A 22,171-nucleotide genomic window follows, 5' to 3' on the forward strand; every position below is an offset into this window, starting at 1 on the left:
GAGAGATACAAGGTGGGGGAGGAGTGAGAAGTGCTGGGAGACTGTTAGCGGGTGGTTTGGCACGAAGAACCCGGGGTCTCGGTGAGAAAGAAAAGGGCAGCAAGGTGGGGGTGACAGTGAGTAGCCAGCCTCTGATTATCTTCTTAGCCTCTGGGGAGCAAGGGCTGCACCTGAACTTCCCGACGGCATGAGATAAGTTAAAGAAGGAAGGAGCTCACCCAGATGGGAGAGAGAGCCGGGGCGCACGCGCTTGGTGTGGGAATGCTGGTCCTGGGCGGAGGGGAGGGGCTACCAGTTACTTCTCCATATGGTGACAGAGAAATAGGCTTCCGGCCAGGGTCCCTTGGAACAGGTGTCGGAGTGGTTGGGAGAGGGGGCTGTAAGAAAAAGGGGTGAAGGAAAAACTGGTTCATTAGATGGAGGTTCTCGATGGAACCAAGAGGACACCAGCTAGCAGCACTTTGTGTCCTGCCTTAGGTAAGGCAGGAGGAAACGTTCCGGAAAAGTAAAATGTCCCCGGGGTCTCAGATAATTTAGGAATGGTCCGGATCACTGAAAAGGTGTAAAGACAAGGAACTTTCACAAAGTGAAGAAAGGCCACGTTTTATGAGATACCCTGAGTATCACCTTCTACGGGTCCCCCTTGAGCCAGAGAAATGGACCTGGGTGGATTTAGGTTTTTCATATTACTGTGGTCGGTCAAGGTTGGGGAAGAGAGAGGGAGAAAATGCCACCCTGGTTAGCTTAACACTTTAGAGAAAAATTTTTAAAAAAAATTTTTTTTTTTTTTTTTTTGTAATTGACTTACACCCCTCCACTGGTTTCTGAATGTCATATTTAAGATACAAAACCTAGGACTGTTAATATAAGCAGGTTGAGAAAATATATACATATTATATATATGCTTTAATAATAGAAAAAAAGACAGAGCATTTATGTTACCCAGTGATATCCTTTATGCTTTCAAATAATAAATGCCTGATCAGATTCATTCAGGCCATTGATTTTACATTAAAAAGGGATGCTTAAAGTACTACATATGGGTTATGACGTCTTTGATAATTTATTACACGACACTAATTAAGCATGGAACAACTGGACAGTAATATTTTAAGTCAGGGGAAAAGTAAAAAAACTCCAGTTCTCTAAAAGCCATTCACCTGGGCCCAGAGAGGACATATTGCAGGAGATATATCATGTGCTCATGGCCTCAAGGCAGATCCGTATCGATCCCTTCCAGTTCCTGAAGAACTCAAGGACCTCCATGGAGTGACTACCTCTCAGCTCCAGGAGAAATGCTCTACAACCTTGTGATATTGGGTGCTTTGAGATATGCCATTTTCAAACAAAAGCCATTATTTGACATTAGCTTGTCCGAGTGTTTTGTTGGCCTGTTGCATTCCCAATAGTTTTGTTAATAACACACAGTCTGTATTTAATAATCAATTATATCCAAAGCCTTTTTAGAGATGTGCTTTTTATTTCAATATTTTATGAGATTATAATAGTAGTTACAGGTGGTGATAGAAAAGTTTGAGACATCATAACACAAGAGTGAAAGGGCCTATGGTATCCGGAATATGTGGTGACCATAATGATAAAGACCATGTAATAACACTGTGACATGTTTACTGTGAAGCACTAGGAGATTAAAAACAGACTATGATAATAGTTATGGTGGTGTCACGAAGCCTGTGTCTGGACAAGCACAGTGTTGAGATTGTTCTGTTCTTTCTTTTAAAATATTATTCTCCTTTACTGTTATAATGTTATGGAGAACATCGTATAATTACTATGAGAAATGTTGCAGAAATTTTGAGATACATTCTTACTTAGTCAACCTTATATTTGGTTTACATTTCAGAAGTAACAGTGAAATTGATAGAAAATATTCTGGTAATTAATTTACCATTTTCTGTTTAATTAAAAAATTTGTTTCAATTTATCTGATTCAATAGTGCAAAAGTAGTCATTGAGATTCTGATAGCACTGAAATACTGTTTTTCTCCAATCATCCTTTAGATTATAGCTGCAGCATGTAGGTATTTTGTGGAATAGTTTGGCTGGAGCTGATATTTAAGGTAGTTGACACTAGAGAGAATTTTCCAGTAATTTTGTTCTGTCTGTAGAGACCCAGGACTGCTTCCACAGGAAAACTAATCTTTGGCTTTTTCAAATCTCGCTGTTTCTAATGTTACATCCTTAATAATATTATTAATTCTTGATTTTATAATCTCTGTTTTCATGTACAGTACTTTATTTTGCTAAGGGGAGATAGCAACTTCTCTTAAAGGAAACATTTGTTTAGAAAACATTTTGAACAGTAGAGGGCAGCAAATTTACTAGACAAGTATATTTGGTTACAACTTCACTTTGATTTCCACCTTAAAAAATAGATACAACAAACAAATATACTAAATCCTGATTTATAGAAATCTATTTCTATGATAGACTATGGAAAAGGGGGCAGAATATCTACCATCCTGCACCCTACCTTGGGATGGCAACTTCCCAAGAATTATGATTTGTAGATTATCACTTCAATTTATCGTCTCAATGGGCAACTGTCTAGAATTCATGCCAATAGAAATTAGAAGAGAAAACCCCCACAAGGATAACTGGTAATTATCCATAACTTTGGAACTTAATGAAAGGCACATGCTTGAGCAGAGCCTCCATGGTAAAGAAATGGTAAGTGGCAGAACTAGAATTTTCTCTATGCTGTAGTTGACCTTTTGAATCCCTTTAGTCAGGCAACAATTAAATGTATTATGTAGCAATCTTGAGTCACTCTAAGGTACACAGAGGCCTCACAAAAGTCAGTGATACACATTCAGATGGTCAGCCAACAGACAGACAGACATAGTAATGATCTCACTAAATCAGCACTTTCCATGAGTGACTTGAAAGTTTTTAGTCGTTCAACATGAATGTTAACATTCAGAAACTCATCTGGGAAACATGATCATGCCCATAAAAGACAACAAAAGAGCAGAGATGCTGCTGCACCTCTTTCTACCCTCTTTTGATCTCTTTTCATTTTGAAAAACTCAGCACACCTGGGCTTACAACGAACACCAGGTCATGAGCTCAAGAGGAAGTAAGAAAACCTAAAATTATAAAATCACACACAATTCTTATTTAAAGATAACCTATTTCTGAAGTTTTGTTTTCTACAGTTTAAAAGCATTTTGTTGCTTTTCAGGTTATAAAAATTCTACTGTTCTCAGAACTCTTATTGTGGGCATGGGATTTCTATGTGCCGTTCTGAACAGAAAAATTGCCAACATCATTTGGTCCTTTATAACTCATGCTCATTAGATTTTTAAGCTTTAATGACATTGGCTACTATGTTTTATATTTATCGAGATACCACAGTAAATGCTCTACACATTGTTCATTGGGATAATTTTTTATGGTTCAAACCAACAGATGAAAGTCTCAGAATTTTTATAGCTTAAGCTTTAAGTGACAGTCTTCACTGCTAAAGAAGCTTAAGTTTACTGAGGGTTTAAATTGCATTTCAACTCTGCCCTGTGTTTTCAATGCTTTTTCTTTCACTTTTACCATTATGTGCAGGTTTAGTTATTGTAGAGGAAGATAACATCTCCCCATTATTTTCTATTTTCAACCATAAAGGTGTCCTAAATAAGTGCTTAATTGAATTTATATTATTTTATTTTAATGTGGTTCACCTATAAACATATCCAACCCAGATGGGATGTAGAATTTTTATTAATAGAATCCAAGCAGAGAGTTTGCATGATTGTCTCATGGAATAAATTGCAGTTCAAATCAGTTTAAGATAAATTCCTGATGATGGCAAAGTATTTTTCTAGATCAAACATTTGGCCCATTTAGTCATCATTTCTAAATTTATAGTCAAATGAGCATCTAGGCACTTCAAAAACTGTATTCATTTTTACTTTCCCGTTAAAGAATATAAATGCATATTCCATTGATTTCTAAGGAAGAGGAGGATCCTTTTGGCCAGTATCGGGGGAGGACTTCTCTTCCTCTACCCCCTTGGTATGCTAGGGAATCATGGAATTTGGGAACCAGTTACCAATAGCAGTGTGTGGAATCCGCCGTGTGTGCTTTGCTGGAGACCCATCGCGCCTTTTGTCACTAGAAATGTACAGACTTCATAGATAAGCAACAGAACAAGGATTAGGTCCCACCAACTCTACCTACTAACTGCAAGGGTAAAACCTATACTCATCCCCTTACTATTAATTCAGTGTGTATTCACTGAACACCTACCATGTGCCAGGCATTGCGCTAGGTGCTGGGGATTCGACTGGTGCACCAGACGGGGTCCCTGCCTTCAAGGAGCTTAAAGTCTAGTGAGGGACACAGACAAGTAAACAGGCCATTACAATTCAGGGTGGTGAGGGGTAATGCAGTGTGCTGTACGGGGGCTCACAGCAGGGCAAGCTTGGCCCCTCGTGTCCAGTAGTCAGATTGGTGCCCTGGGGGAAGTGAGACAGGCTGAGGAGGAGATGGGATTTTCCACAGGAAGAGAGAGGTAGTGGAGAGAGCATTCCTGGCAGAGAGACAGCCCGTGCAAAAGTCCAGTGGGGGGAGACTGAGAGCTCTCTGTCGAGCTGGAACACGGTGAGTGAAGCAGGAAGGGCAGGAAGATACTTGAGGCTGGAGAGGTCAAAATGGAGGCCCAACCACAAGGGTTTTTGTATATTACATTAAGGAACTTAGATTTTGCTCTAAGGACACTTGAGAGCTGGGAGAAAGTTTTGAGCGGGAGGCTTTCTAAGATTGCCCTAGCTGTGGTGTGGAGACTAGATTGGAGAATTAGGGAAAAGAGTTAGTGGCTGTCATTCTAATATAGGCAATGGACAATTGTGGACCAGTAGAGAGGAGAGGCCGTGGCATTTCTCCTGGGAGGCAGGACTTCGAGATGGCCGGGGAGAGGGGAATCGAGATGACACTTGGGAGAACTGGGCAGACGATGGCATCATCTCGGAATTCAAAAGAGCAACAGAGAAGAACCCAGCGGCGGTGTATAATTTACAGACATTAAAGATGAAAAGAGCAAAGGAATGCTCACAAACCATCTTGGAGGAAAAAGACATGAGAGTGCCTAAATCTTTTTTTGGTTGTTTGTTTCTGTTTTTGCGGTACGCGGGCCTCTCACTGCTGTAGCCTCTCCGGTTGCGGAGCACAGGCTCCGGACGCGCAGGCTCAGCGGCCACGGCTCGCGGGCCCAGCCGCTCCGCGGCACGTGGGATCTTCCCGGACCGGGGCACGAACCCGTGTCCCCTACGCCGGCAGGCGGACTCTCGACCACTGCGCCACCAGGGAAGCCGGAGAGGACCTCAATCTTGTAGTCCTTGTTGTCCATGTGCTGTTCCATCACTCTTATTTGCAAACCTGCTCTCTATCCTCTCTCTTGTGTTTGTCCAAGACACTCTCGAATCTTACGTAAACTCTATCAAGATACAGCCGCTCTCTGCGACAGCACCACGCCCTGAGCCCTTTGTTTTTGTTTTTCTGATTTAAAGAGGCATCTGGAATGGATTCAGGGTTGATGAAAGGAAAAAGATAATAGTCGAGCCCTATAATAAAAACCTGGCCAAAATGATAAAGATGATTAGCTCAAATCATTTTGCATAAGGCTGGCCCTCAGCAAAATTGTTTGGGAGGGATAAGCATTTTGGTTCTTCCCATCTCTTCAGAAGGTATCCGTTTTCATTTCCTCCCAAGTTTCTAGGTTCCTTCCACTGCTCCTTTCCTGTGGCAGCAGAGACCCATCCATACCCAAATCTTCAGCCATACCCACATTCCAGATCTTTCCATTCTTCTTAGAGCTAGTTAAGTATACTGGTCTTGTGTCCTAACTACTCAGGGCCCAGGTTGCTGGTAAAATAAATCCAGTACACTAATTTATTATAAATGAACAAATAAACTAACTTATACTGCAAAATAATTAAATAATCAAATACTCTAATTAAGGTGATAGTGACTAGCAGCTAAGTGTGTTTTCGATTTAGCGAATCCTGGGCGTGCAGCGGTGCGGTGGTGATTAAGCGCGCCGGGCAGGAGTCTGCCTGGGCTCGACTTCCGGGCCCAGCGCTCACCAGCCACGGGGACCCGAGCAAGGCTACTGGATACGCGCTCAGCCTCTCTGTCTGTAAAACGGGAATTCCATACGTCGACTTCATAGGGTTGTGGGGATCATTTCATGAGGTAAGGCATAAATGACTAATTATAAGGCCTGACACATAAGTAAGTGCTCAGTAAGGAGCTACAACTACTGCTATTGCTGCTGTTATTATTATTGCTATTTTTAAACTGGGAGCCTTCAAAGCTTTAATCCAAAGACATGAGTAAAGTGGAAATTTCAGTCACAATGACAGGGCCTGTGAACAAGCTCTTGATGGGGCAAATTCATGCGGTGTGTCTCCGTTTTTTTCTTTCTTTTTTTTTTTTTTCTTGCGGTACGCGGGCCTCTCACTGTTGTGGCCTCTCCCGTTGCGGAGCACAGGCTCCGGACGCGCAGGCTCAGCGGCCATGGCTCACGGGCCCAGCCGCTCCGCGGCACGTGGGATCCTCCCGGACCGGGGCACGAACCCGTGTCCCCTGCATCGGCAGGCAGACTCTCAACCACTGCGCCACCAGGGAAGCCCTCCGTTTTAACCATACAGGAGATGGTCTCCTTCTCATGAATGTGGCGCTACTCTGCACATTGATTAAATGATAGATCGATTCCAAGTTCCTTGAGGTAAAGACTGTTTTGCTCACTGCCGTGTCCCTCACACGTAGTGCGATGCCTGGCACATAGGTGGGGCTTCACGGGTTTTGCTGCCTGAGTAAATGCTAGAAATATCCTGACGGGATTGCTTCCAAAATCAATCCTGTTTCCTGACATCACAGCTACAAAGGCATTCCAGGACAGTGACAACCCCCAGCACCCTAAGAGTCTCAGGCATTGTTAGAATGATCATTAATGTTTCGTTATTTACACTTAAATCTGAGACTCATTATACTGCATGATTATTTGGTTATTTTAAATTTTATGCAACGGCGGTATCACGGTTCACCCAGTTCTCATCTTAGAAATTTCAAAGATCATGATATTCAGTCATATAACTTAGTGAATGGGTTATATGTTTGCAATGGAACCTGCAGTTCGGTGGTGTTCCTTTTTTTTTCTTTCAGTTTTTCTGGTAAAGTCCTGTTACTCTAAAAGATATGAGTTATTTGAAGAGAGGCAAAGAAGGCTTAGAAAAATATCCTGTATGAATTATGTGATTATAAGGTTCTTGAACATGTTTCTCAAGAACATAACCATAAATATAGGGTTTCAAAAACAAAGTCAAGGACACTCATATTAAGTGTGGTGAGCAACGGTTTCTAATCAAATTTCAGGGCTGGCCTTATGTTATATATAATAATGTGGTTTCTTGGATACTCTTAAAGGCACTAGAAAAGAAAACTCTCTTTTTCCTGTTCACTGACACCTAAAATTCTTTTAAGACAAAGACAAGAGCAAATTGCAACCAGGTTTTGATAGAGGGGATGCAGAGGAATTATAGAATTTCAAAGAGATCCTGAAGGCATTGATCTAGGAGGGAAAGCGAGGACTGGGGGAATCAAAACAAAAGAGGGCCAAGGAAGAGCCTATTTGTTCAATTGTACTTTGAGGAGGCAAGTGGTTATTTTCAACTTTCTATGTCTTTTCCTTTGCATGTAATTAAAGTATATAATTGGAAAAAACACTGCAAAGTTAAATATAATCTTGATCCATTAGATTGACAATCAGTCAGGAAACTTGAGGCTTGGTAACCTGAGGGAGATTTAATAAGAATCAATTAAAACAACTTGTTATAACAAAGGACATTTGGACAATTTTCCTTTAAGCCAAAGAAATATTACGAAACCAAAATGAAACCAAGGGATGGAACTGCCTGGTCCATTTGTATCAGAGAGAATGAATGACTGTTCTCATTAGCAATGTAGGCTGGCCATTCAGTGTTGCATCTGAGAGTTTTTCTTTTTCTTTTTTAAAAAATTAAACTCAGGATCACGATTAGGCACATTTATAGTTACATGAGAATGAGTCCTATATTTGATGAGTAGGGACAATATATTAGAGACTGTATCTTTAATTCTGAGATAAGATACACAAATCATGATACAAAATGAACATGATTTCTAAATAATGCCAAGTAAATAAATTACCTTTGTGATTAAAAAATTGCTAAACGGTATGAAATTCAGGTTTATTTGGGAACCCAGGAAACCTAGAGAACTGGCGTTCTGTTTAATGACAAGTGCTTACTGGTCTTTCATGCTGCAGAATGGATGACTTCCCAGGTTCATATTCAAAAATACTCCTTGGCTCAGAACGAAATTTCCTTGTGTCCACTTTTCTGTCTGGAGGGTCCCAGTCATGCCTAGAAATCAACAACAAATTACATATTAAAATAATTCTCTATGCTTAAAACCATTGTCTACAACCACTGATTATCTGTTTTCAAAACTAATTTTAGTATAGATTTTTTTAAAAGCGTCTCAGGATAAAATATTAATATGCAAAAAAATACCGCATTTGTATTCTGGTTTTCATAAATGATTTAAAGAAAGCCATTTCTTTGATTTCCTATTATAGTTTCCTCTACTTCTTTTCATACAAGGACTATTCTCCTGCTGCCTCAATAACTCACACGAGGGGTTTGTATTTTTGTGTTTAGAGGAAGTGGCGCTTATGCTCCATTAAGTTATGTGAGTTTATCCCGTCACTCTGTGACCTGGCTTCCTTGATCCGAAGTGACAAGGGGTAATGTACACGTCATGTTTGATCTTGTTTATCTTGCAAGCGGCATCGTAGTTTGTCTGTGAAAAGTGCAAAAGTATCACTTGGGCTGTCAGCCATAAGAGCAAGTTGTATGGCAGTGGAGACCGTCCATGGTTTTACCCTTGAAAGACCAGAGGCTGGCATCTATTCCATTGCAAAGGGGACCCTGGAATCAGCTCTTTTTCCTGAACTAAGATCCTTCAAGAGGCAGGCAAAGAGGGACTTCAAAAGTAAAGCTTTTCTAGGTAGCTGAGGCTGAAGAAGGCTTCCTTTGGGAGGATCACATGTGAGGAAGAAGGATTTTCTGACTGTAGATGGAGGCAATTCTTTTGGTTTTTTTCCTTTTTTAAAAAAACATATTTTTAAATTTACTTGGCTGCGTCAGGTCTTAGTTGTGGCATGCGGGATCTTTGTTACCTGTGAGGGATCTTTGTTGCAGCATGCGGGATCTTTAGTTGTGGCATGTGAACTTCTTAGCTGCGCATGTGGGATCTAGTTCCCCGACCAGGGGTTGAACCCAGGCCCCCTGCGTTGGGAGCTCAGAGTCTTAGCCACTGGACCACCAGGAAAGTCCCATGGTGGGGGCAGTTCTGACCCATAGAGTGGGATGAAATTCTGACTCCATGCATGTTGGAAATAGAAGTTTCTACAAGACAGGAGAATTAGGGGCAGGCAGGTCCTGGCTTTCTAGTAAATTGATGAGCAATATTCAGCAGATGTACTTTGAGCATCACATAAGACAATGTATATGAAAACATTCTAGAAAATTTTAAGGGATTATCGTGTTTTGCAATGAAAGATTTATTTTTACTAGACATATAGGACAAAATACATTTAAATCTGAGTTCATTTTGGTTCTTTTTTTATGGCAGAGATAGCATTTTGTGTCTAGACAATTATTTCTCAAATTTAAGACATAACACCTATAAACACATAATCATCATGAGGAGACGGACATTAAAATGAGAGCTCTTCACACATAATGTATGTCTATCTTTGTGGTATCTTATACCCTATATGATCATCAGTTACTTTTAATGGTACAACAGCGTGTTGAATATAATATTTCTGGGATGGGTATGATAGATGGATGCTTAATAACCATATTAATACAGAATAATTCTTATATTCGTATTTATTATTGCTGGTATAGCATGAGCTATGGCTTTAGTTAGAGCTGAGTGTGCATCCTGGCTTGGACATACTAGCTGCATGAGCTGAGCAACTTCCTTTAATTTTCAAAACCACAGCTTTCTCTCTCTCTCTCTCTCTCTCTCTCTCTCAGATGGGTTTAAAATAGAACATATGTCATTGGGCTGTTCTCAGAATTAAGTGATATAATACAGGAAAAGTGCTTAGATTAGTGGCTCACAGTGAGGTCTCAGTGAAGGTTACCTATAAGTAGTGCTATTAGTCATTATCCTAATAAAAATGGCCCAATAGAAAGAAGTGTGTTCATAAGTTTTTATTTTTGTTTGAATAGTTTCTATAAAAATATTTCAGTGGGGAAATTAAAATTAGTGTGTGGAAATGAGTCACAGGTAGACACATTAACTAATGCCTTACTTATGATTTATGAGTAACCTTTTCTGTTTTCACACAGATACTTTTGTGATCAGAGGGGAAATTTTAAATCATTAATAGTCCTAACATTTCAAATCTGAGGAAACTGAAAATTAACTGCATAGTCTCTGACCTGCTATGCCAAAGGGAGTGTGAGCTATTTATTTGTCTCATAGGCATTTATTGATCAAAGAGTGGAGATGACACTGAGTTACTTCCAGTCTAACTCAGGGGACCATGACGTTATGAACCAATATCGTGAAAGTGTTCGCTACACTCCTGACAGAGGAGGTGAACATGGCGCCTTTAAAAGACTATACATATACTGCCTCAGAGAGCTAAGCACTGATTCTTCTGCTGAACGCTCTGTGGGCTTATTTTTATCCTAAGCTAAATACAGGACACTTCAGGGGAAAACGCCTTACTTTTCTGTTGAAGACCGATCTCTTGGTCGAAGTGGTGGGACTGGAGGAGGAACGTGCGGGGGAGGGACAGGAGAGGAAGCATCCTTAAAGGCCTCAGTGCCATTGTCGGAGTGGCTTTTGGAGAGGGGTCTGTAGGTCTGGGTCTTGGCAGCAGGATGTGACCGAGCACTGTAGGGTGAGTTGTACAGGCCTATCAGGAAACACAACACAGCAAAACAAAAACAGAACAGAAACAAATAACATTTTGAAAGTGCATCACATTATTTATACCCCACAAAAACATCCCATGATTTTACCAAGATTATTATCAGTAAACATATTCACAAAGCATGCATTGGATGGTATGCTCTTGATTTATTAATATTATTAATTTATTAATCATTATTAATTCATTAATGGATTGAATACACAAGCATTGGTTACAGTGAATCCTCATCAAGTATTATGGAATTAGTAATAATTCCAACTGGTACTAGAAACAAACTTACAGATACTTAGCAAATTTTCTCGTGGATAATGTAAACTAATAACGTAGTTAAGATTTCAGAAGAAGATTAAATATACTTAATAGAACTGTTTCCAAATATCTTCTATTACTTTAAAAGCTCTGATTTGCATGTGATAATTGACATGTTCATTGCAATCAAACAAAATATTGAGCAAGTTAAATACATGCGGTGCAAGGCATAAGGAAACATCAACTCTCAATAAGCTTATAGCACATCTGGGGAAAAGAGACATGATTAGAATTATGACTGAAAATAATTGGTAGCATATGATAAAGGCCACATGAGGAAAACATATTATAGGCATTAAAGATTTTAGAAGATGGTGATTGGTCGGAGAAGATATCACAGAACTGATGACACTAGAGTAAGCCCTGAAGGATTGGTTTGGGTGGGTCGGGGAAGAGGGCAGCGGAGATGGCAGAGGAAAAAAAGCAGCAGAAAGTGCAAGGCATAGAACAGCGTGATGTAAGGTTAGTAGGAGGGGAAGAGACTAATCAGAGTTGCTTTGTCTGCTGATTAAATGGTAAAACTCTAAAGGGCTCTGCAAGTTTATATGTAACTACCGTTCAATTGACTAATTCTAATGGATGCAAACTTCAAAATGAAAAATAATTATAAAAGTTCTGAATGTCCTGCCACCTCAATCTTTGAGCTAAGTCTATTTTCATTCATCTGCTTCTCCTGAAGGTCCATGCAAATTGGCTATGACAAATGAGACAGTGTCTGCACTTTTGCTTTGCCTCAGTGCTACAGTCAGACTCCAGCTTGAGCGCTTGTTAAGAACAAAACAGCAGACCCAAAATGGAGTTGCTCACGCTAAGCCCCACAGCACCAAACCGAGACTTAACTTAGTGACAGTTTTGACTCTCCCAGAAATGGAATCTTAAAGCAGTCAGTCCATCAAGAATGGCCTGGCCAGCACGAGTTAGATACTCTGCCTAACAGCCCCCTGCCCTCCCCACGGGGAAAGTGACCTTGCAGTAACCCACCCGCTTTCCTTCTTAGTCTGACTTCCTTGTTCCTGCTCCCTTCTGCCTATTGAAAGTCTTTCGTTTTGTTCAGCTCCTCAGAGCTCCTTTCTATCTGCTAGATTGGATGCTGCCCGATTCATGAATCGTTGAACAAAGCCAAGAAGATCTTTAAAATTTTCTCAGTTGAATTTTGCATTTTAACAAGCTAAACACAGGAGAGGAGTTAGGAGAACCTGAGACCAGGAATAAAAGTTGAGGGAATCTTAGCAGGCCACCTGCCATCATCTGGAAGAGCAAGGACTGAAAACCAGATTCTTGCAGCTTGCGGAGCTTGTTCTGCTTGTTTTTTCCCCTCTACTTGTTGTGGACACTAGTAGCAGAATCCTCAACGGTGAAAAGGCCAGAGTGCTGGCCTTCAGGCCTCACGGAGGGGACAACCTCATCCGGTTTGGGGGTGTGGCTGGCAAGGGGACCTTGATGGGAGGCTGCAGCTGCCGAGTGGGATGTGGGCCTCTCGGAGACTGCTCTGCAGAAGGAAGTAACAGGCACTGTGCAGTCGTCCTGAGCCTGGGGCCGGGAAGTGACCGGCGGCCCCGTGTGGGGCCCCCCTGATGTGACATTTAGGAGAAAGCGATGATGGAAACATTTTTCCGGGGTCCCTCACTCCCGCCTGCAACCATTTCAAAAGATACCAACTCACTCAAGTACAAGTGGAAATGCCCGGAATTGAAGTCGTTCCATTATGACCGCTGGCAACTCTGAGTCAGAAAAGTGATCCAGCAAACTGGGGTGTTTAAAAATCCTTCAATGAATGATTGCATTTGGAGCAAAAGCATGGACAGGGTCACAAAATACTTTGCTTGACTTGTTTTTGGTGAAGTGTATCTGAAAGATCTTACGCAATTGTAACCATTCTCTCCGCTGATAAAAGGAGATCTTTATCTTATTTTGTACCCCCTGTTACAGTATGTTCTTTCCCGCTGTCCTTCACACTTTGGTTAAACATTCCTGAAGCCGAGAATAAACTAACAGTGGGGATGAAGGAGATAAAATAGTATTAGTTCTCATTTCCATGAGAAAAGATCAAATCTTTTGTTATACATGCTGAGAAAAGAAAAAAAGCATCTTCCTAATTGCAGAGGCTGAAATCGTGCACTCAGAGTGGTAAAAAAAAAAAAAAAAAAGTGACTGGGAAGTTTTCCAAGCATGGGAGGGCACACTGTGTTCATGGCAAGCAAGGAAACCCATCCTACCTGCATTATATGCATAAGGAGTGTTATACATGTCTGTGTCATCGTCTAGAAAATGAAACATAAATATTATGGGAATACAGATTGGTCACCACATCCTAGCAAGAGAGCAGAACTTCAGAGGAACAACAGATTTGTTAGAAAACCAACACATCTTGCCTAGTTCATAAAACCATTTTTAAAATTTCAAATATTATGGGTTTTTTTTTTTTTTTTTTTTTTTGCTGGGTTTTAGCAAATTGACTTCTCTGGGCTGTTAACAGGTTTGCTCTGCTGCCCACTTCACAGCATACAGATATCAGTCTCTCTTCCTCCTTTCCGCCTGTTCTGGATCATGAATTTCCTTTAGTAAGTGCTTTAAAGATCCCTTGTCAACTCAGTGAGACCCAGCTACAGTCACTGTCTTGATATGGGGCAGATACACGTGGACAGAGGAATAATGCATCCATTTAAGCAGATAATACGCCAGGCCAGTTTATACTGTGGATAGGGAAGGATGAAGGCATAAGGCCAGAGCCCCTGGCACTACTCCAAGGGTCACCTTCTAAGAGGCTTCCTGGAAGCTCAGGGGTGAAGCAGGAGCACAGGTGTCTGGGAGTTGAGGGGTGATCTAAGAATAAGGAGCAGTGTTGAAAAGAAGGGAGGGCCGTGAAGTTTGCTGGGGTCTTGACAGTTTGTGTGAACCAAAACTACACAAAAGAGTGTACGTCCATCAGCTCACAAGAACCTGATCAGAAAACAGAACTACATACCCGGCTTGTGCACCATGTGGATTTGCTTAAACATGGTCTTGTACCAGTCCTTTGGCCTGTCAACTGTCTGTAAAAGAATATGTCCAACAGTTACAAAACCAGTTCCAAATAAACATTGTTCCTCTTTGTATATTTTATCTTTTTAAATAGCAGATTTCTGTTCTGACTCTTTACTATGTCATGATGACATATCAGTAATTTATCCAGGGATCCGTGCAATTTGTAAATATATTACCCTTTGTCTGAGTGGAGGCTGAGTTGGAATGTTATACGCTATGGTTTTATTTCTTCTAGGTCACAGCTGTGCCCAGCCCTACATAGTTGATATTTGTGCAAGCTTATTTATATAAAGTTAACTGAATAAAAGTTATAGTGTTGTAATTGTTTGCTTCGCTCCTTTTGGTGATAATTATCATTATCCATAATAACTTGTTAGTATACTGTTCAAGACATTATTTTAAAAATTAACTAGAGAATATTTTGGACTCGAATTGTATTCTGATCATCCACTTAGAATTAGAGAAATAAAAATTTGGTACTTTCTAGTCTAAGTTACTAAAATACTGACTATAGTAAACAATCTAGTGTCCTAGAGCAAGTCACAAAATATAGATATTGTTTCAAAATTTCTTTAACGTGATAATAAAATGTTGGCAACATTTGCTGTGCTAAACTGTAAGTTCCTTAAAAGCAGAAGTTCCTTATCCACCCCGCTTTTGACATAATATAAACAGTAGGCTGCAGTGGAAAGCTGAGATTAATGTCAGATCAACCTCGATTCAAATCTTGGTTCCTTTCATTACTGTTTAATACTTCCAAGCAATAAGAATGTACACCAGTATACATTATTCTATTCTATTTTTGCCCCTTTCCAGCTTGGAAAAGACTCAAACGGTGTTATATTTGAACTAGAAGGAAAGAATCTTACATTACACTTAACTACTCACCTTAATTACACAGTCTCGTGGGATCTGAACCCTAGCGGTTTTTGTTGTTGTTGTTTTTAAGGATGGCAGTAAATGACTAACGTAGACGTCCCAGGTCACATGAGAGAGGGCCATCTGGGGAGCTGCTTCCCTTTCTTCAGGTAGCTCAAAGGTACATTTGGTTAATTCTTGGCTTTCTAGAGTTTCCATGTTACTTTTTGAAATTCTGTTTCCTTGGTCTCTGCTGGTTGTCTAAAATGAGACTCTGAGGTCATACACTGGGACAGTACTGCCTTTGGTGTGTACCCCGAGCAATAAGCCCCTGTGAAGCAATGTAAGTCTGATAATCATTACTTTCTATGCGGATGAGAAAGAAAAACAGCCTTGGAGATTCTTGGCCTGCCGTGGCTCAGACATGGCAAGACTCCACATTTATAAACACAGCTATACTTGGGGATGTGCTCTGTGGGGCTGACAGATAAGAAATGTGAATGACTCTTCAAGACCTGTACCTTCTCTGTAAACTTTGAACAGTCTACATAAGAGCACAGCTGTACATAAAAATGCTGGTTCCTTATAAAGAACTTCTGAGTTGCTTATATTTTTATCTTCTATTTTATAGAGGGGGAACTTGCATTGAATGTCTAGTATCTCTGTTTGTTTATGCATATCTAAACATGCTTGTGATTTGGCAGTAGATTAAAAATATATAAATTTTTAATATTTCTTGATTTTTCACTAACCATCTATAACATCTCAGTTTTTTCCTTTTAAAACGTAAAAAGCAAGGTCATGCTATTTAAGAAAATTATATCTTATGGATAAAGACAGTTCCAGCTTTGCATGTCCATTTGTGTCTATCATATATTAACTTAAAAACATACCTAGAGGTCTCAGATAAAATCAGGCAATCTATAACTACACAGAATCAGGGATTTCCTAATGTGTCAAGGGTCAATGAAACAAAACCAGTGACACTGTACCTGTCTGACACTGTATCCCTACATTATTAGGGAAAAAAATTCAAATTAAACCATTCTGAGTCAGAAATCTTAAAAGAGAAACAAACAACAAAGTGCCACCACCAGAAACATGCAGTCACCATAAGATTAAGAATGCTAGTCACAATCCCTGAACTTTTCCTGTCACTTAAATATGACAGGCATTGGTTCCAACAGAGATTTTTAGGACTTTATAATTACTCACATTCAACATCCCCAGAATCTAATGAGTCTAAAGCCCCAGCAACTGCTCTGATTTACTTTCTGGCTTCCAATTCTAACACAGATGCTTGGAATAATCAATTTTCAACTCTCCTCTCCGAACACAGGATCCCCATATGATGAATGCAAATCCAGGGAGACAAGAGACCCCCAGTCTTTGTCTTTCCCGTTCTTTCTGAGCGATTCCAATCGTCCCTGATCTCTTTTTCTCATCTCTTGCCGGCTCTTTTCCTCTCTCCACCCTTGTCTTTGGCCCCCCAGGTTTGCCTTCCAGGCCAGTAGCTCTCGGCACCAGCCCAGCCGCATACGTGGGTGTTGCAGACCGAGTGTATGCAGTCGGCGCTCCATTCTCTCACCACCCCCCAGTTTCACCTGCAGAGGTGCTGCTCCTCTCATCCTGGCGCCCCCAGTATTCCTTCGCGCAGACCAGCACAGACCTCCTCTCCAAGTGACTGGACCAGCAAGCAGCTGCCTGCCCAAGCTCAGCCTCTGCTGCTGCTGAACTTTGCCAGAAGGGGCTGCCCTGAAACACCGAGCAATGTTCTGGCAGAGTTTAAAGACTTAAAAAAAAAAAAAAAAAAAAAAAAAACCCTGAACACTTTCACTTATCGCCCCGGAGAGTTCTCAGCAGGCACAGCTGACGAGGGACACTAAAACGTGATGTGTATTTTCCTCAGACAGTTTTTCCTTTCCATGACATGAACTCCCTTCTCTCCAATCATCTCCCTGCCCAACACCCAATTCACGGCTCTCAGTCTCCCGGTGGTAACACACATCCATCTCAAGAAACAAATCACTGGTTTATTTGCAATGCACATGGGAATTCAGTGCAGCCAAAGAATTCACATTTTCTCCTTCCTTCTCTTTTCTCTCTCTATTGCCCCAGCACTCCGTGGAAAAGGTAAAACCAAACGAAGCCTACTTTTATCGTTTAACAGAATCACAATTTTCGTGATTTTTAATTGAAATGGAAAAACAGATTGGGTCATTATCTGCAGTCGACAGTTCCCTTTCTCTGCCACACACAGCATGATATTCATGAGAACTCAGATGGCACGGAGGGCAATCCTCATTATATAAGAGCGTAGGAATGCACAAAGCCATTGACAATCCATCCTTTGTGGAGCCTGTGCAGCGCCCCGGAGCAAGGCGCGCTGGCATTTCCTACCGTTCTAATTGCCGTGGGGATTCCGGATTCATCCACCGGCCCGATCCCCGGGTAGTGCGGCGCTTTGATGACTGTCACTCTCTTCTCCTCCTCTGAGGATCTGTACAGGGGTATCGAGCTGCCCATGCCGCCGTCCAGAGACTGTGCGTGCTGGGGGTATGTCTCTGAGGAATCTGTGGAGAAAATTTGGTGAAATATACTTGATGCACGAGGAATCAAATTAATGGAGCCTCATGCCTATTGTAATATAATATATTTAATTACATGTAATTATGTATAATTACATAGTTATATGTAAATATATAATACTATATTATAGTATATTTATAAATCAATATAAAGTGTATTTCCATCACTATATCTTTTAACTCATTGACCTTAAATTTGAGCCACTCATTGTTAACATGTAGGTATATATTGAACGGACCTCTAACAACAAGACCCTCATCATTCAGTGATGGGGGAAGAATAATATTTGTTGAAAGACCATGCGGCCACGTGGCAGCCATTGTGTTAAGAAAGCCTTGTACCTGCATTACTTCATTTCATCCTTCTAGTAATCTTGGGTGAGGGGTCCATTTTATAAATGAGGGGGCAGAAGCTGAGACAAGTTTAGTAATTTCCTTCAGGTCATCATTTACATTACTATTATTTTGGTGAAACCGCTGACTACCATTATCTTAAAATACTAAAGTGTACTTTTAGGATGAAAAATATGACTATTGAGTCTATGACAGTGAATTTATAAAAATAAAGTGAAAACAAAAATCACATAAGGAAATCTTCACATCCAAACATATACGTGGATGTGAAGGCTTATGGGTAGAGAAATGATCGTAAGCTATTAATATTAACGTTTATTTAAGACTCCATGATGGCCACTAAAGTAAAGTAGCTTCGCTTTTACTTTAAAGTAGCAAAACCCATGACTTCTCACCCCTTGGATGTGAAAATTGCCCTAAGCATACATTGTGACAGAGATTTATCATACTCCTCATGCCATCTTCGTTAATTTTTGGTATACTTTCATAAGAAACAGAGAGGACATAGTACTATATATTATTCCACTTAGAGTTTACAGGCATTTGTGAGAATCTACATTATCATGTATTTAGTACAATTGATAATATGACCTCCTGTTTTTCTACAATAAATTCCCAAAGTTTGCTGACCAAGAATGACTCTTGGCTATGGTTTGTCAGATCTGTTAGTCAGGTCTCTTTTTATGTGCATATGGAAAAGTCCTTATGTCAGGGCAGCAGTCATTGATTATGTATAGGTATAGATATAAATATAGATATAGAAATCTAAAAAGATATGACTGTGTTTTTGTAGCAAATTTATAAAAATTTCATAAGATTTTTTAAAAACTTAACTCATCATTATAAGGATAAGTAGAGATAAGACCTTTGTAAACTAATATCCATTATAATATTTGTAACTGCTGTTACTATGACTGTGTTTTAGTTTGCAACAGAAAAGCATTTTCAATCCATTTCTGATGAAGAATGGATAAGAATAGGAGTAAAACTGCTTTACATGCCATTGTATGTAAAAGTAGTATCTTTTCCAAGCAACTCTGAATTAAGACGCAAAGTGATATTTGACTCTGATTTTCCATTTAATTACAGAAAGGATTTGAGTAGGCAACCATGATGCTAGTATTTCAATCAAACACTTTTTGAGCACTGAGTATTTGCAAAGTCCTAGCCTAAACGAACAGTGTTAACTCTCTTCATATGTGGGTCATAAGATTCTATGAACTTATAGCTTACAAGTTAGCCTTTTATTTTATTATGCTCTTATATGGTCCACTAACTCATTTTTGCAGCTTTGTCCTCAGCTTTATAAAGTTCCTCTAGGGCAGAATAGATTTGTATATCCTCCTCAGGACCTATCTCAGCACTGGCCAATTGGAATTTGTTCAGTATTTATTTAGTTTTAGTTTATTTAGTATTTAGTTTCCATACAAATTGTGAAATTTTTTGTTCTAGTTATGTGAAAAATGCCAGTGGTAGTTTGCTAGGGATTTTATTGAATCTGTAGATTGCTTTGGGTAATAGAGTCATTTTCACAGTGTTGATTCTTCCAATCCAAGGACATGGTATATCTCTCCATCTATTTGTATCATCTTTAATTTCTTTCATCAGTGTCTTATAATTTTCTACATACAGGTCTTTTGTCTCCTTAGGTAGGTTTGTTCCTAGATATTTTATTCTTTTTGTTGCAATGGTAAATGGTAGTCTTTTCTTAATTTCATTTTCAGATTTTTTCATCATTAGTGTATAGGAATGCCAGAGATTTCTGTGCATTAATTTTGTATCCTGCTACTTTACCAAATTCATTGATTAGCTCTAGTAGTTTTCTGGTAGCATCTTTGGGATTCTCTATGTATAGTATCATGTCATCTGCAAACAGTGACAGCTTTACTTCTTCTTTTCCGATTTGGATTCCTTTTGTTTCTTTTTCTTCTCTGATTGCTGTGGCTAAAACTTCCAAAACCATGTTGAATAAGAGTGGTGAGAGTGGGCAGCCTTGTCTTGTTCCTGATCTTAGTGTAAATGGTTTCAGTTTTACACCATTGAGGACGATGTTGGCTGTGGGTTTGTCATATATGGCCTTTATTATGTTGAGGAAAGTTCCCTCTATGCCTACTTTCTGGAGGGTTTTTAATCATAAATGGGTGTTGAATTTTGTCGAAAGCTTTCTCTGCATCTATTGAGATGATCATATGGTTCTTCTTCAGTTTGTAAATATGGTGTATCACATTGATTGATTTGCATATATTGAAGAATCCTTGCATTCCTGGAATAAACCCCACTTGATCATGGTGTATGATCCTTTTAATGTGCTGTTGGATTCTGTTTGCTAGTATTTTGTTGAGGATTTTTGCATCTATGTTCATCACTGATATTGGCCTGTAGTTTTCTTTCTTTGTGACATCTTTGTCTGGTTTTGGTATCAGGGTGATGGTGGCCTCGTAGAATGAGTTTGGGAGTGTTCCTCCCTCTGCTATATTTTGGAAGAGTTTGAGAAGGATAGGTGTTAGCTCTTCTCTAAATGTTTGATAGAATTCACCTGTGAAGCCATCTGGTCCTGGGCTTTTGTTTGTTGGAAGATTTTTAATCACAGTCTCAATTTCAGTGCTTGTGATTGGTCTGTTCATATTTTCTATTTCTTCCTGGTTCAGTCTTGGCAGGTTGTGCATTTCTAAGAATTTTTCCATTTCTTCCAGGTTGTCCATTTTATTGGCATAGAGTTGCTTATAGTAATCTCTCATGATCTTTTGTATTTCTGCAGTGTCAGTTGTTACTTCTCCTTTTTCATTTCTAATTCTATTGATTTGAGTGTTTCCCTTTTTTTTCTTGATGAGTCTGGCTAATGGTTTATCAATTTTGTTTATCTTCTCAAAGAACCACCTTTTAGTTTTATTGATCTTTGCTATCGTTTCCTTCATTTCTTTTTCATTTATTTCTGATCTGATCTTTAGGATTTCTTTCCTTATTTTAAATTTGGGGTTTTATTGTTCTTCTTTCTCTAATTGCTTTAGGTGCAAGGTTAGGTTCTTTATTTGAGATGTTTCCTGTTTCTTAAGGTAGCATTGTATTGCTATAAACTTCCCTCTTAGAACTGCTTTTGCTGTATCCCATAGGTTTTGGGTCGTCGTGTCTCCATTGTCATTTGTTTCTAGGTATTTTTTGATTTCCTCCTTGATTTCTTCAGTGATCACTTCGTTATTAAGTAGTGTATTGTTTAGCCTCCATGTGTTTGTATTTTTTACAGATATTTTCCTGTAATTGATATCTAGTCTCATAGCGTTGTGGTCGGAAAAGATACTTGATACGATTTCAATTTTCTTAAATTTACCAAGGCTCGATTTGTGACCCAAGATATGATCTATCCTGGAGAATGTTCCATGAGCACTTGAGAAAAGTGTGTATTCTGTTGTTTTTGGATGGAATGTCCTATAAATATCAATTAAGTCCATCTTGTGTAATGTATCATTTAAAGCTTGTGTTTCCTTATTTATTTTCATTTTGGATGATCTGTCCATTGGTGAAAGTGGGGTGTTAAAGTCCCCTACTATGAATGTGTTACTGTCGATTTCCCCTTTTTTGGCTGTTAGTATTTGCCTTATGTATTGAGGTGCTCCTATGTTGGGTGCATAAATATTTACAATTGTTATATCTTCTTCTTGGATCTATCCCTTGATCATTATGTATGTAGTGCCTTCTTTGTCTTTTGTAATAGTCTTTATTTTAAAGTCTATTTTGTCTGATATGAGAATTGCTACTCCAGCTTTGTTTTGATTTCCATTTGCATGGAATATCTTTTTCCATCCCCTCACTTGCAGTCTGTATGTGTCCTTAGGTCTGAAGTGGGTCTCTTGTAGACAGCATATATATGGGTCTTGTTTTTGTATCCATTCAGCCAGTCTGTGTCTTTTGGTGGCAGCATTAAATCCATTTATATTTAAGGTAATTATCGATATGTATGTTCCTATTCCCATTTTCTTAATTGTTTTGGGTTTGTTATTGTAGGTCTTTTTCTTCTCTTGTGTTTCTT

At 39.6% G+C, this 22,171-nt stretch overlaps 1 protein-coding gene across 50 annotated transcripts in view; it reads right to left on the reverse strand.

Annotated features, from left to right (window-relative positions):
• The window catches only part of SORBS2 (sorbin and SH3 domain containing 2), a 204,973-nt gene that overhangs the window by 45,055 nt on the left and 137,747 nt on the right, over positions 1 to 22,171 (reverse strand). For 23 of the 50 annotated variants that reach the window (XM_067022601.1, XM_067022631.1, XM_067022606.1 and 20 more), the window contains 5 exons: positions 17,606 to 17,778; positions 14,289 to 14,355; positions 13,540 to 13,584; positions 10,807 to 10,996; positions 8,303 to 8,417 (listed from right to left, as the gene is read on the reverse strand). In XM_067022601.1, the coding sequence (XP_066878702.1) occupies positions 8,303 to 8,417; positions 10,807 to 10,996; positions 13,540 to 13,584; positions 14,289 to 14,355; positions 17,606 to 17,778 (590 nt within the window). Of the gene's footprint in view, positions 1 to 218; positions 378 to 8,302; positions 8,418 to 10,806; positions 10,997 to 13,539; positions 13,585 to 14,288; positions 14,356 to 16,809; positions 17,100 to 17,605; positions 17,779 to 22,171 lie in introns of those variants that run through there. The other 27 variants (XM_067022617.1, XM_067022616.1, XM_067022605.1 and 24 more) reach the window with 4 other exon arrangements.

Source organism: Kogia breviceps, chromosome 20 (assembly GCF_026419965.1).
Source record: "Kogia breviceps isolate mKogBre1 chromosome 20, mKogBre1 haplotype 1, whole genome shotgun sequence".
Lineage (NCBI taxonomy): Eukaryota > Metazoa > Chordata > Mammalia > Artiodactyla > Physeteridae > Kogia > Kogia breviceps.